We start from the raw sequence: 15,198 nt of genomic DNA on the forward strand, positions 1-15,198 counted from the left end.
AGTACTAGCAAACAACTGCTGCCTCCTCCCCATCTCGCTCAGAGCTGGGTGTGCACAAACTCATCAATGACCTGTTCTCCAAATCTGTCCCTTGCTCAACCTCAATGACTCAGAGGCAGCCACCTGGCGCTCACCACCTCCTGTCCCCTGAGGCTCATCTAGAAGACGCAGCCCACAAATCTCTGTCTAGCAAACCGCTGCCTTCTTCTGCCCTTGATCCGCTCCCCACTCCCCCACCCCCAGGCTGCTGGGCTGGGGAACCAGCGACACATTGCGGGGGGCTGCCTCAGCTCTGGGCTACCCTCCACCGGGATGTCTGCGCCATCAGCTGGCTGGGCGAGGGGGAGAGGGAGCCTCTGGGGAGGGGGAGGAGCCCAGGCAACCAGCACTCCCGGACTGGGGAGCCAGGGAGGGCGGGCGAGGGGATTCCAGCTCAAAGGGATCCATCCTTGGCATTCGGGAGTGGGTGGCAGCTGGCGTTAATCCTGGGTATAGAAATGGCAGGGCCTCCCTGGGAGTCAGGGCCAGGTCATGCTGAGGCCAGCAGTGGCACTGGGGCCCCTCTGTTCTTGAACAGCTGTCTACACCTTTGGCATAGGGTTTGAGAGCCGGGGAAGGAGTGTGGGCTCAGCCAGGACAAGAGGAAGGTTCAGAGAACACACACACACACACACACACACACACACACAGGCTAGTGCAGGAGTCCCTCATGAGGGTGGGGTGCCTGGCTGGGGAGGAAGGAGGGAGAGGGTCCAGTCGGCATGTGTGTGGGTGCGGGAGATGACTCCGGTTTTGCGGGCGTGCACCTGGGTCCCGGCGTGGAAGCCTCTGGTTTCGGTGCGAGCTGGGGCGAAGGGGCGTTTTGGCTCTAGCTCTGTCTTGTCTCTTTGCCTGAGCCTCTCCAGCAAGTCGGCAGAGAGAAGTTTCCCTTTTTGGAGGGTGGGAAAATACGGCTCATCAGGCGGTACGGTCACGGCCTTATAAACACACATAGATCATAGGACATTCCTCTGTGTGACCCTTAGCTCCACGGAGCTGGGATTTGTACACATGAGAGAGAGAGAGAGAGAGAGAGAGAGAGAGTGTGTGTGAGCTAAGGACTACGTGTGTGCGCGAGCGTGTGTGTGTGTGTGTGTGTGTGTATGTGTGTGTATGTGGCGTTCCCTGTGTCTGACGTCTGCCGGGTATGCGTCTCTGTGTCTTTGATGCATTTGTCACATCTTCAAGGCGCTGCCTGTGTCCACGGCTGGGTCTGTGCTTGTGAGTGCTGGGTCCACGTTTGCCTTCAAGAAGTCACGGCACGGGGGGTCAGAAGCCCAGGCTGTTCCACACCTCAAACAATCCTAGGCTCAAACCTGCGTTTGGACAGTAACCAATCCATTTACCTTGGACGTGTTCCTGTACTTCCGTCCGCCTCAGTTTCCTCCCAGGGATAATAATAGCACTAACCTCCCAAGGTTCCCGCCAGGACTAAGTGAGATTAAATCACGCGCCTGGCACGGGTCAAGACACGTTAACCGTCCAGTCTTTGAGCGTGCCTCTCAGAAAACCACGTCTTCGTAGTTGTGCCCATAACGTGTGACACCTCCGTCGGGTTAGAAGTCGTCTTTAAAAAGGAATTTTTTAACGTTTATGTATTTTTGAGAGGCAGAGCATGAACAGGAAAGGGGCAGAGCGAGAGGAAGACGCAGAATCCGAAGCAGGCTCCTGCAGGCTCCGAGCTGTCAGCACACAGCCCAACACCAGGGGCTCGAAGTCCGACCTTTAATGGACTGAGCCACCCAGGCGCCCCCGGATTAGAAGTCGTTTTAAGGCAGATCACCGATCTCAACTATTTTCTGACGACACTCAGTGCAACCCCTTGTTCATGGGGTTCGTGGGCAGCAGGTGGTGCCACAGGGTGGAGGGCCCCCTCCACGCCCACCGGTGCACCCCTCCCCCATGTCTCTCTGCAATCCCAGGCCCCCTCCCTCCTGTCTCAGCCGGCCTTCCTCCTTTCTCCGCTCACAGCTCCACAAGCATCAGCCAAGGCGTCAGTCAGGTGGGCCTGTGTGGCTTTTTAGGGGCCACCCGGGGAGGGTACAGGGGCACTCTCCCTCCTACAGGGTGCGTCCCTCCCCCGCAGCGCGGGCGCCTGTGTTGTGTGCATGTGTCTGTGCGTCGCTCTGTCGCGGCGTGTGAGTGACGTCTGCCTCGGTACGAAGCTGCGTTTCTGTGTTTTGGCGGGTGCGGGCGTCTGTCTGCTGCGCGACGCGCCCCGGTGCTGGGCCTGCTCTCCTCCCCCTCAGCGCTGCCGGTTACATAAGCGGGACTCGGGCCTGGGCCCTGGGCGCCCCCTGCTGGCGGCCTCCGGAACTCCCGGTCCAGGGAGGGGCTCGCGGAAGAAATGGGTTCTGGCTTCAGCCCCACCGGGAACAGCAGTCCTGCCCTCAGCATCTACCTGCGCCGGCTCCCTCCCAGCCCCAAGCCATAGGATGTTCTCAGCAACCCGAGTGTCCCCTCTCATAACGCTCACATTGGGGGTGGGTTATTACTTGCTTATGGCCTGTCTCCCTGGCACGGCCCTATGTTCCCTGAAGGCAGGCGACTGGGTCTGCCTCGCTTGTCGCAGCATCTCCGGTGCCCAGCACCATGCCTGGCTTAGTCAGTGTTTGTTGACTAAGTTTATAGGCTGCAGAAGCTTGAGAAGGGAGACAGTGGGATGTGGGAAGATTTGGGGCTCTGGGGACAGACAGGCCTGAGCTCATCAGACACTGGCCACTTAAAAGCTGTGCGGCCTTGGCGAAAACGCTTAACCTCTCTGAACCTCCAGTTTCTCATCTGTTAAATGACACCATCTGGCAAAATATGCTGTAAAGACTAGAAACGATACCCGGGAGGGCCTACTGTGTAGGCATCCCATAAACGGCATTGGGACGATCGGATGGGCAACGTCTCCCAGCTCTCAAGCATCAGGAAGGCAGAGTAAGTGCACTCTGCTCCCCCCCCAAAAGGGAGAGCGGTTTTCCTTTAAAGCTTCCCTATGCCTTTCCGTTTTCACATAGCTCAGTCCCACCCAGGGATGGATTTAGGTGAAATGGATCTGGAGAAATCAGGCTGTGAATATCTCAGAGTGGGAGGGAACAGGCACCCTGGGCCAGTCCTGGAAGTCTTGGGAGGGAGGGCTGTCCTTGGTGAGATCCGCATTCTGCTAAAGAGTTTCTCTGATCTCTGAATGTGGCTTCAACTGAGCACCTCCTCTGAGCCAGGCACTGACTGTATCCAGGGAAGATCTGGTCTGACCTCTGTCACTTCCCCTCTTGGGGCCTCAGTTTCCTCCTCTGTAAAAGGACTGGGAGGGCGTGGGGACTGGGAGGGGCATGGGCTGTGGGGTCACTTCCCGGGGACGGCTCCTTTGACAGCCTAAGCTTTGCAGACCTGGCTGTCCCTTCTCCTACCTGGCCCCATCCTTCCTGCACCTGCCCATGCCCCACCTGCTCCGTGGCTGGGAAGAGACCCTCTTCCCATCCTCCCGCCTCCTGGGCAGGCCCCACCGTTCCCAGTGCCAGCGGAGTCCAGCTCTCCTCGCTGGAGACAGACTCCTTCATGCAATCGCCTCGCTGCTCCTATAAACGCTAAGCAAAACCTCTCTCAGGAAGCGGTTTAAATAATCATTCAAAAACGAAAACTAAACCCCATAAACACCCTATCTCCTATTCCGTGTCATCTGTGCCAAGAACCTCGTGTACATTATGTCAATTAATCGTCACAAAAGCGCCTTGGGGTGGATGTCTCAGTCCAGTGTGCCACCAGGGAAACAGGGTGAAGGAAGTTAACCAACTGGACGGGATCCCCAACCAGGAAGTGATGGCGCCCAGACGGCGCACCCTCCTAACCCACTCCCTCTGGTTCTGCCCGGAGGGGGTGGCAAACAGGTCTCCCGCGACCTTGTGCGGCCTCGCTGCGCCCTTCAGCCCCGGCCCTCCGCATTCCGGAACTCCTGGGTCCCGCCCATCCTCACTTGAGCGGGGTTTGCAGCGAGGCCTAACGGCCCACGGCAAGTGATTGGATCCTAAGTGCGTGGCCAGTCACCTGACTGACCCCAAGGCCCCCTCACCCAACTCTCAGGGAGAGGCCGGAAGGTGCGGGGCGGTGGGACCATGCGGGGTAGGGATTTGGCTGAGCCCAAGTGCCGCCCCCTGGTGCCGGCCGGGGGTCGGGGCGGAGCCCGGACCCAGGTAGGCGGGTCGGGCCCGGGTCCCGGCGTCGGGGCGGGGCTGAAGTCGGGGCTGGGGCGGAGCCCGGACCGAGAAGGGCGGAGCGGGGCCGGGGTCAGAAGTCAGGTTAGTTCTGGGACCGGGGTCTGGGAGGCTCTGAGCGGGTCCGGGGTCCGGGGTCTGAGGGGGCCCAGGGTCCGGGTACGGAGCGGAGACGGGACGGGTCCAGGGTCCGGGGTCTGGGAGAGTTCGGGATGAGGGGTTGGGGTGGGGCTGGGACCGAGATCGGGGCGGGGCGGGGCTAGGGGCGGGGTGGAGCCCGGGCTCCGGGGCGGGGCCAGGGGCAGGCGGGGGCGGGGCGGGGCTTGGGGCGGGGCGGGGCGGGAATGGTCTCCGCGGAAGGAGGGAAAGCGGTAGGAAGAGGAAGGCGGAGGGAGGGGACTTGGAAGCGCCCGCGCCGCTCGGCTCCGTTGCGTGCACCCGCGCCTCGCTGCTCCGCTTCGTGCCCCCTACCCGGGCATGCGCCCCCCGAGCCCCCGTCCACTCAGAGCCCGCGCCGACCCCCGGAGCCTCCCCAAAGCCGGCCGCGCAGGATGGGCGCCCTCGGTCTCTCGCCGCGGCTCCCGCTGCTGCGGCTCCTGCTGCTGCTGATGCTGGGTAAGCCGGCCCCCGCCCCGGCCCCCAACCCTGCCGGCAGGTGCCTGCCACCTGGCGCTCGGCCCGGCCCACCTCCCCAGCGTTTCGGGGCCGCTCGCACCCGTTTCTCCGTCAGGGGCGCCTCGAGCCTCCCCGAGCTCGGCGCCCAGCTGCCCGCCGAGCCAGACCCCCAGCTCTAGGCCCCGGGCTGGGGCCCAGTGAGGACCCACCGAGGTGCCACCCCCAGGCCGCGGGGTCGGCCCCACCTCTCAGTCGGCGTACTCAGGTCCTGGGGTCTCTGCGCCCAAATGCTACGTCTCCCTCCGCCTCACACTGCGCTTCAGGCCCAGCTCTGAGTGCCCTCCCTGCGTGGGCAGTGCTCGCCCGTCTTCGTAATTGCCCGGAGTTGGCTGGAGGCCCAGGGGCCGGTTCTGCCCATAATCTTTGAAGTTCAGTCTCCCCTGATGGTTCCCCTCCGCCCCACTTCATCATCTGATGTTTGGGGCACTTCCGCCTCTTACGCCGCCTCCGCGCGGGGCTGGGTCTCTCTTTGCCCACTTTCTCTCTCTCAGGTCGCACTTGACTCTGTAGCCCCCCCACCGCTGGTCACACCCCCTTAGTCCCCCGACCTTCCCCGCCTCAGGGGAAAGCAGGCTCCGTGGACTGATGCTGGGATCTCCAAGCACCCTGCATCCGTGGGGGTGGGTGATCATGGCGAGGTGTTCTGGCCACCGCTGGGTGGATGCATCAGGGCCCTGACAGTGCTGTTGTTTTGGGCCTGAACTGGAGGGTTCCCTTAGGAGCTTGTCTGGGGAGGAGCGTGGCTTCCAGACAGGGAGGCTGCCTGTACAGATGTTGGGGAGACTCAAGCCCTTGAAGCAAGAAAGAGCACCGCGTGGGGGTGGCCTTGCCACCCGGATTCAAAGCTGCCATAGTCAAGGCGCAGGCTGACGACGTAGCCCCAGCAGCCTGTTTCCAGACCAGAGCCCCACCGCTGTGCCAAGCAGAGCCTCGCCCCTGGCTGCATAGGTCCCTGGGCCCTGGGGAAACAGAATGAGGCCTCTCCTTGGAGCCCTGGGTGGGAGGCAGGAGGGAGTTGCTGTGGGGCCCGGTTGCCTAGCAGTTGGCCCGTTGTCCCCAGTGGGCAGCGTGGAGTGGAAGGGCCCAGAGGAGGTGGGGAGGGGTGGGGCACAGACTTGGAAGAGACCACAGAGATCTGCCTGCCCACTGCGTGCGGGTATTTCCATTCATTCCGAAGATGAGGAAAGTGAAGTGACTTGCCCCAGAGAACACATCTAGTGAGCGCTAGGGCTTGGATTCGAACCCAGATCCGATGGACCCCAAAGCAGGTGTCTGCCCCTCCTCCCTGCTCTGGCTGGGAAGGGAGCTGCCTGGCAGCTGGTTTCCTAAGGCGGCTGGCTGACTTTCCCATGGGGATCTCCAAGCATCAGCAGCTGTGGAGCCAGGAAGGTGGGAGGGGGCCCTTCTGAGCAGAGTCTGCCCGGAGGCCCAAAGGTGTCAGCTCAGCTGTCTCCACCGTCACCTAGATTATGAAATGCCCTAGGGTAGGGCCCTCCTGAGTCACAGGCTCACTCATTGTCAGAATGGAAGCTCTTAGCTCTCCTCCAGTGTGGAAACCAGCTTGGGAGAACAAGGGATGTGTCCATGCAGCTGGGCACGGGACACGGGGCACGGGGCTGGGGCCGGGACCCAACCTGCTGAACCCAAGCGACCGCAAGTGCCTCCCTCCTCCCTGGACTCAGCCACAGGAAAGGGCTAAGAGCCCAGCTTCTGGAGGAGCCAGAGAGCAGAGCTTGACCACAAACTTGGTGTTTTTCTCCAGCCTCTGCAGAAAGGCCCTGGGTATGCCCCTGGGAGTGATGGGAATTCTGGTTAGTGAGGTCAGTCTCCCCGGGCCTCTGCTAGGATTTCCCCCTTTTCTTCTCTGGCTTTGTCGCTCTGCAGGGACCTGTGGAAGCCATCTAAGGATAGTAGGGTCTTGGTCAAGACATTATACTTCTGCCTGAACATTTCTCATGTGTGAAATGGAGGCAGGGGGCTGGCCCAGCCCTCCTTACTGGAGTTCTGTGATCTTATCCAGTGGGGCTACGGAAGGATGGATGCAAGGAGAGAAGGAAGAAGCAGAGCCCTCCAAGGGCCTCAGGAGTATCTGCTGGGGGCAGCGTAGGGCCTGGAGGTGGGGGCAGCATGGGGAAGAAGAGAATTTTGGCCTGTCTGAGGAGAGAAAGACAGGAAGGGGCGGCCCGAGTTTGCGCCTCCCAACACAGAGGGAACCTTATGTAAATGAATGCACACCGTATGCAAATGAAGGCTTTTGTTAGGGAGTTGGGAGGGGGGCTTTGTGCATCCACTGGGTCAGCCTAGAAGATTGGGGGTGGGGGTGGGGCTGGGGGAGCGATCTTCTGCCCCCAGAGGCCAGGGCAGAGGCTGGTTCTTGCCCCATAAGCCTCAGCTGCCTCGGCAGCCCTGTGGGATGGGAGAAGCAGTGAGCTCATGGCACAGCTGGACGGGGTGGGGAGGGCATTGTGTGGTGAGAACTGACTGGGTCTGTGCCCTGTCCTGCTTGGGCCACTGGCTCCATTGTCTGGAGTCCCCTGGTCCAGGTGACACAGCTGAGCCAACCCGCCCTTCTAAGCAAGATTTTGCCAGCTCCCCTCCAACAAAGGAGAGGGACGTGGGGACTGAGTCCCTTAGCTGGAAGGCTCCGCTGACCGGGCCCAGAACGCACGAGAGCGGGGAAATGGGGGAGGGAATCCAGGTACAGCTGGAATCAAGGAGCGGAAGCAGATAGACTTCTTTCTGCCCGTAGGGGCCTTACTTCTGACCCGCCGGAAATGGGGTGTTTCTGGGTCCTGAGGCAAACCCGGGTCCGTGACCAACTCGAGATCCAGGTGTCTTACCTCCCGGCATCCTTTCCCTGGGTCCCAGCTGGGTCCCAGCCTGGGTCCCAGCTGGGTCCCAGCCTTCCCCAGGTTTCCGGTCCTTCATTGGGCAGGGGTCAAGAGCGGGGCTGGTAGTGGGCGATGCGGTGGGGACCCAGGCATCTCCGGCATCTCCCGTCCTTCCCTACAGGAGCCGAGTGCTTCGCCCGGGAGGTGCTGGTCCCACAGGGGCCCCTGTACCGCGTGGCTGGCACGGCCGTCTCCATCCCCTGCAACGTCAGTGGCTACGAGGGCCCTGCCCAGCAGGACTTCGAGTGGTTCCTCTACAGGCCTGAGGCCCCAGAGGCCGCGCTGGGCATCGTCAGCACCAGGGATGCCCGTTTCTCCTACGCTGTCTTCGGGCCCCGTGTGGCGGCCGGTGAGGTGCAGGTACAGCGTCTCCAGGGGGACGCCGTGGTGCTCAGGATCGCCCGCCTACAGGCCCAGGATGCTGGCATTTACGAGTGCTACACCCCGTCCACGGACACCCGCTACCTGGGCAGCTACAGCGGCAAGGTGGAGCTGAGAGGTAGCGGCCCCGGGTGGGGGGGCGAGGCCCACCCACGCAGAAGGCGCAGCGTCGGGGCCAGGAGGGACCTGTCTAACCACCCCTCAGGTTTTGCAGCTGGGGAAACTGAGGCCCAAAGGGGTTACGGGACTCGCGCAACATCGCCCACAGGCCGGTGGCCGGTCTGGGCCTCTAACCGAGGTCTCTTCGTTCCAGCTGCTGGCTCTTCCTGTTCTATGGAGCTACCTCCGGGGAAAGGGGGAGCCAGTCCCCTCCATTCCCGGGTGGGGGGAGCCTGCTGGGGTGAATAGAGGCCATTCCTGGAGATTCCAGGGTCCAGATCTGGGGGCGGAGGGGGAGGAAGTGGAGGTAGGGTAGGAGGAGTGAGGCCACGTGACATTCTTGCTCTCTTATATTTCTTTGTGTTCTGGGAAGGAGGACAGAGCCACTTTTCTGTAGTTCAAACAGGGGTCGGCTCCACACATACGGGTGAGTGGGCGACGGGCTGGGCTGTGAACTTTGACAAGTATTTATTGAGCGCCTGTGGGGTGCCCAGCACCGTCCCTGGCACCACTGGGTTAGAGAAGAGATCACCCGGCCCGGTAGGAGCTCACCACGGTCTATTTCAGGAAGCAGGTGGTACACGGGGAACGGCAACGAGGGCCACCGGCTCCCGGCCCCTCCCCCACTCCGGCCGTTCTCTCCAGTTCTTCCAGATGCGCTGCAGGTGTCTGCCACCCCCCCGGGGCCCCGAGGCCGCCAGGCCCCCACTTCACCGCCTCGCCTGACGGTGCACGAGGGGCAGGAGCTGGCGCTGGGCTGCCTGGCGCGGACGAGCACGCAGAAGCACACGCACCTGGCCGTGTCCTTCGGGAGAGCGGTGCCCGAGGCGCCCGTAGGGCGAGCGACGCTGCAGGAAGTCGTGGGGCTCCGGCCCGACCTGGCCGTGGAGGCTGGGGCTCCCTATGCCGAGCGGCTGGCTGCAGGGGAGCTGCGGCTGGGCAAGGAGGGGGCCGAGCGCTACCGCATGGTGGTGGGGGGCGCCCAGGCCGAGGATGCGGGCACCTACCACTGCACGGCTGCCGAGTGGATTCAGGATCCCGACGGCAGCTGGGCCCAGATCGCGGAGAAGAGAGCTGTCCTGGCCCACGTGGACGTGCAGACGCTGTGTGAGTGCCACGGGCCCACGGTGGGAGCTGGGGGCTGTGGTGTCGCAGTGGGCCCCGTGGCCGAGGGCGGGCACCGGACGGTCCCTGCCCGACTCCAGGGAGCCCGTGTTCCCCAGTGAGCCGTCCCGTTTGCATCACTTCCCTCCCGTGGTGGGTTTTCTCTGCTCCGAAGTTGGGTGTGGAGATGGGAGGGCCATGGCCAAGGGCCGAGAGTCAGGCCCTGGGTGGGCGCCACGGTCCTACCCTGTGACAGTGCCGCTGTCCAGGAGAGAACTACAGGTGGGGAGTCAGGAGCTCTGTGCCCCCTGCTGCCTCCGTGACGCCCCTTCCCCGTCCTGTGTTGCAGCCAGCCAGCTGGCAGTGGCCGTGGGGCCCGGGGAACGGCGGATCGGCCCCGGAGAGCCCTTGGAACTGCTGTGCAACGTGTCCGGGGCGCTGCCCCCGCCAGGCCGCCACGCTGCGTACTCTGTGGGCTGGGAGATGGCCCCTGCCGGGGCCCCTGGGCCCGGCCGCCTGGTGGCCCAGCTGGACACAGAGGGTGTGGGCAGCCTGGGCCCCGGCTATGAAGGCCGGCACATCGCCATGGAGAAGGTGGCGTCCAGAACCTACCGGCTCCGGCTGGAGGCTGCCAGGCCAGGTGACGCGGGCACCTACCGCTGCCTGGCCAAGGCTTACGTCCGAGGGTCTGGGGCTCGGCTTCGAGAAGCGGCCAGTGCCCGCTCCCGGCCGCTCCCGGTGCACGTGCGGGAGGAAGGTGAGGGGGTGGCTGGGGCCTGGCCAGGGTCCGGGGCTGGTGGGACCTCTTCCTTCTGCTTCTGTGCATCCCCCCCTGCTCCGCCCCGGCTGCTGCCATGCCTCGGTCTCCCCGCTTCTCTTCTTCAGGACTGGGGTGTCGCTCGGACAGCAGTCCCGACCCCACACCCCTCTGACCCCACGTCCTCGTCCTCGTCCTGCAGGCGTGGTGCTGGAGGCCGTGGCCTGGCTGGCGGGAGGCACCGTGTACCGTGGGGAGACGGCGTCCTTGCTCTGCAACATCTCTGTGCGCGGTGGCCCCCCGGGGCTGCGCCTGGCTGCCAGCTGGTGGGTGGAGCGACCCGAGGAAGGGGAGCTGAGCCCTGCACCTGCCCGGCTGGTGGGCGGCGTGGGCCAGGACGGCGTGGCAGAGCTGGGCGTCCGGCCTGGAGGAGGCCCGGTCAGCGTGGAGCTGGTGGGGCCCCGCAGCCACCGGCTGAGGCTGCACGGCCTGGGGCCCGAGGACGAAGGCGTGTACCACTGCGCCCCCAGCGCCTGGGTGCGGCATGCCGACTACAGCTGGTACCAGGCCGGCAGCGCTCGCTCGGGGCCCGTCACGGTGTACCCCTACACGCACGGTGAGTGACCCCTGCCCGGCCCCCGCTTCGGCCGGGGCCCTTGTTCTGCCCCTCCCATGTGCCCCTCATGCTCCCGTCCCCCCTTCTCCTGCGTGAAAACCCGCTTTCGTCCCATTCTGGCCCCAGCATCCCCGCTGAACCTGGTCTGGGAGGAGAGGGCAGGGGGCACCGTCTGGGAATGGAGGAAGGGGGCCCGCGACCCGGCAGCGAGGGCGCTGGGATGCGGGCGTGGCAGGGTAGTGGCACCCTGGGCTGAACGGAGCCGTCCGCTCTCTCCCAGCCCTGGACACCCTGTTTGTGCCCCTGCTGGTGGGCGCTGGGGTCGCCTTAGTCACGGGCGCCACTGTCCTTGGTACCATCACCTGCTGCTTCATGAAGAGGCTTCGAAAACGGTGACCCGTTGCTCCCCAGGTGAAGGCAAAGAACCCCCGACCTTGCTGTCTCCCTCCCCCCCCCCCCCCCCCCCCGGCCCCGGCCTCCCCGCCACCGCGTGCTGGGGTGAGTGCCCCTCCCCGGCCCCGCCTGGGGGAGAAGCGGGCACCGGGGCTCCGTCCTTAGCGCACCCCGCGCTCTCTCTCCCCAGTTCTCGCAGGTGTGGACTGTCTTCCAGCCCAGCTCCAAGAGCACTTCTGGCTGCCTGGCTCCCCTCTCCCTCTGTCCCCGCTTCCTTTAATTTATTTGACCTCCCCACCCAGAGTGGGGGCCGTGGCCCCCAGCCCCCACTCCTCCCTTCCTGGCTCCCCGCTCTGGCCTTCTGTCGTTGATCTCGTGCCCATCCCACGGGGAGACCATCCTCTGTCCTAGAATTAGTTTTTCTAAAATGTGAATAAACTTGTTTTATAGAACCCAGGGCTGGCGTGCCTTCCTGCCCTGGGGCCGAGGGGTGTGGCCAGGCGGTCTGTTGGGGGGCTGATCGCCTATTCTGGACGACTCAGGCCTTCCTTCCCACCATAAACACCATCTGGCCTCTGTGGGCCGAGCCACCCACCCCAGGAGGGGACACCTGGGTCCCATCTGCTGCCTGAGCTGTCAGTGCCCTGCCAATCCCTGTCGGGGCTCCTCCTCGGGGAGGGGAGCACAGAGAGGGGGTGAGTGCACCGAGCCGGGCCCCCTCTCCCAGCCTCCTCCCATGTTGCAGGGTAGGGGCTTCTGATGAGCCCTTTTTTGAGCTCCCCACACCCCTCTGCCTTCTCATTCTTGGTCCTCAGGGTCTCGGACCTGACTCCTCCCATTTTCCCTCCGGATCTTCCTTATTCTGTCTCGCAGCCCAACAGATGCCCCAGAGCACAGCCCCCTGGGGGGTGGGGAGGACGGCAGCCAGGCGAGGGCCTGTGTCCACAGAGCACCCCCATAATGTCCCCCACAGCCTGCCTGTACCCCCCAGGCCTTGGCCCATCTCCCTTCCAGTGCCCCAAGGGCCCCTCAAACTTGTCTTTGCTTCAAGAGTCTCCGATCTGAAAATTCTTAGCTGCCCTGCACCTTCGGGGGCACCCAGTTTACCTCTTTTAATGCAGCTGTTTAAACAGTTATCGAGTTTTCTCGACATTACTAGTTTTCTAAGTGTTATTTTTACAGGAGGGGAAACTGAGGCCCAGAGAAGGGGTATAACTTGCCCAGAGTCCCAGAGCTAATTAGCGACCGTGTCGGGAGTACAGTCCAGGTCCCCTGACTCCCTGCGCCGTGCACGGTGGTGCCCTGAGCGGTCACCGGGTGGCCTGGATACAAACGGCCCGCCCCTCCGGTCCAGACCCCGCCCCCCCCCCGTTTCCCCGAATTAAACCCAGCGACCCTATCCCACACCCCAACCTTTGTTCTTGAGGGGACAGCCGAGGCCAGGGCTCAGGGACCTCGTCCTTGACCCGTGGTGACCCAGGTGGCCCTGTGACGTGAGGCAGACGTTTCTCTGAGCGGACCCACACCGGCAGCTCCCTCCGACCCCCTTCCCGGCTTTCCGGAGGCACGGGGGCCCACGGGATCCTGCTTCCCAGCCTGGAACGGAACAGACTGGGGTGCTTTCCTCTGAGGGGTTCAGTCTTTTATTAAAGGACAGGAGCAGGGTGTGGCCAGGACCAAGGGGTGGAGGTCACCGCCGGACCGGTGTCGTGGGAGCGCACGCTTGCCTGGACAAACACTCCTCTCCCAGGAGGCCAGCCTCAGGTCCCCTCCACCTCCACCCTGTCCCAAGCTGCCCCTGCTCTCCCCTCGCCGTCCTGCTGGGCTGCCCCCGGCGACTCGGATGACGCCAGGCAGGGGGTGGAGGTGGGATGGGAATAGCGTTTCCGGGGGCGGCTGGCCCAGCTGGGTGGACAACAGGCCACAGACACATCCGCTGTCTGACCTTCTCGCTTCTCCCTGCAACGGTCACCCACGTTCATCCTGCCTCTTAAGTCAGTCCTACAGGGATTCAGTCTTGGGCCACTGATGCCCTTTCCCCCCAGCACCCCCCACCCCCACCCCCCACCCCCACCCCCCCCCCCCCCGCCGCCCCCGGGACTCCTGACGGCTTCGTCTTCCCCGAACGCCATCTCCAGCTCATCACTGCGGCGTTTCCACTGAGAGGTGAGTTCCCGGGCCCAGGGTTAAACTTGTCAGCCTGCATTTCAGGGTCCCTTTGCCCAGTCATGATAGCCCGCCCTTTGTATTCAGTCTCCTCCTGCTGCGATCTTCAGTTTTTCCTCAGCTACTCCTCAGCTTAGCTACTCCTCCTCAGCTCAGCTACTCCTCCTCAGCTCAGCTACTCCTCAGCTTCCCCTCAGCTCAGCTACTCCTCAGCTTAGCTACTCCTCCTCAGCTCAGCTACTCCTCAGCTTCCCCTCAGCTTCCCCTCAGCTCAGCTTCCCCTCAGCTCAGCTACTCCTCTGCTTCCCTCAGCTCTTCAGCTCAGCTACTCTTCAGCTACTCCTCAGCTTCCCCTCAGCTTCTCCTCAGCTTAGCTACTCCTCATCTCAGCTACTCTTCAGCTTCCTCTCAGCTCAGCTTCCCCTCAGCTCAGCTACTCCTCAGCTCAGATACTCCTCCTCAGCTCAGCTACTCCTCAGCTTCCCCTCAGGTTCTGCTCAGCTTCTTCTCAGCTCAGCTTCTCCTCAGCTTAGCTACTCCTCCTCAGCTCAGCTACTCCTCAGCTTCCCTTCAGCTTCTCCTCAGCTTAGCTACTCCTCCTCAGCTCAGCTACTCCTCAGCTTCCCCTCAGCTTTGCCTCAGCTCAGCTACTCCTCCTCATCTCAGCTACTCTTCAGCTTCCTCTCAGCTCAGCTTCCCCTCAGCTCAGCTACTCCTCAGCTTAGATACTCCTCCTCAGCTCAGCTACTCCTCAGCTTCCCCTCAGCTTCGCCTCAGCTCAGCTACTCCTCCTCATCTCAGCTACTCTTCAGCTTCCTCTCAGCTCAGCTTCCCCTCAGCTCAGCTACTCCTCAGCTCAGATACTCCTCCTCAGCTCAGCTACTCCTCAGCTTCCCCTCAGGTTCCGCTCAGCTTCGCCTCAGCTCAGCTACTCTTCAGCTTCCTCTCAGCTCAGCTTCCCCTCAGCTCAGCTACTCCTCCGCTTCCCTCAGCTCCTCAGCTCAGCTACTCTTCAGCTATTCCTCAGCTTTCCTCAGCTTCTGCTCAGCTATTCCTTAGCTGCCCTCAGCTGCTCCTCAGCTTCTCCTCAGCTCAGCTTCCCCTCAGCTTCTCCTCAGCACTCCTTAGCTACCCTCAGCTACTCAGCTTCCCCTCAGCTCAGCTACTCCTCCTCTTCTCAGCTACTCCTCAGCTTCTCAGCTCAGCTTCCCCTTAGCTCAGCTACTCCTCAGCTTCTCCTCAGCATTCCTTAGCTACCCTCAGCTACTCAGCTTCCTCAGCTCAGCTACTCCTCCTCATCTCAGCTACTCCTCAGCTTCCCTCAGCTCTTCAGCTCAGCTACTCCTCAGCTTCCCCTCAGCTTCTCCTCAGCTTCTGCTCAGCTACTCTTCAGCTTCTCTTCACCTATTCCTTAGGTACTCTCAGCTTTTGCTCAGCTACTCCTCAGCTCAGCTACTCCTCAGCTTCCCCTCAGCTTCTCCTCAGCTTCTCCTCAGCTTCCCTTCAGCTTCTCCTCAGCTTCCCTTCAGCTTCTCTTCACCAATTCCTTAGCTACTCTCAGCTTTTGCTCAGCTACTCCTCAGCTCAGCTACTCCTCAGCTTCCCCTCAGCTCAGCTACTCCTCAGCTTCTCCTCAGCTTCCCTTCAGCTTCTCTTCACCAATTCCTTAGCTACTCTCAGCTTTTGCTCAGCTACTCCTCAGCTCAGCTACTCCTCAGCTTCCCCTCGGCAACGCCTCAGCTACTCAGCTACCCCTAAGCTACTCCTCAGCTTCCCTTCAGCTTCTCCTCAGCTATTCCTTAGCTTCCCTCAGCTACT

General features: G+C 62.7%; 1 protein-coding gene across 1 annotated transcript; it reads left to right on the forward strand.

Annotated features, from left to right (window-relative positions):
• The first annotated feature begins 4,584 nt into the window (after positions 1–4,584).
• On the forward strand, positions 4,585–11,666 carry IGSF8 (immunoglobulin superfamily member 8). The gene is made up of 7 exons (XM_042976223.1): positions 4,585–4,853; positions 7,926–8,303; positions 8,990–9,451; positions 9,798–10,205; positions 10,408–10,821; positions 11,102–11,232; positions 11,405–11,666. Exons 1-6 carry the CDS (start codon positions 4,790–4,792, stop codon positions 11,215–11,217), a joined length of 1,842 nt encoding a protein of 613 aa, XP_042832157.1. The 5' UTR covers positions 4,585–4,789; the 3' UTR covers positions 11,218–11,232; positions 11,405–11,666.
• Positions 11,667–15,198: the final 3,532 nt, after the last annotated feature.

The sequence above is a fragment of the Panthera tigris genome, chromosome F3 (genome assembly GCF_018350195.1).
Source record: "Panthera tigris isolate Pti1 chromosome F3, P.tigris_Pti1_mat1.1, whole genome shotgun sequence".
NCBI classification, from domain to species: domain Eukaryota; kingdom Metazoa; phylum Chordata; class Mammalia; order Carnivora; family Felidae; genus Panthera; species Panthera tigris.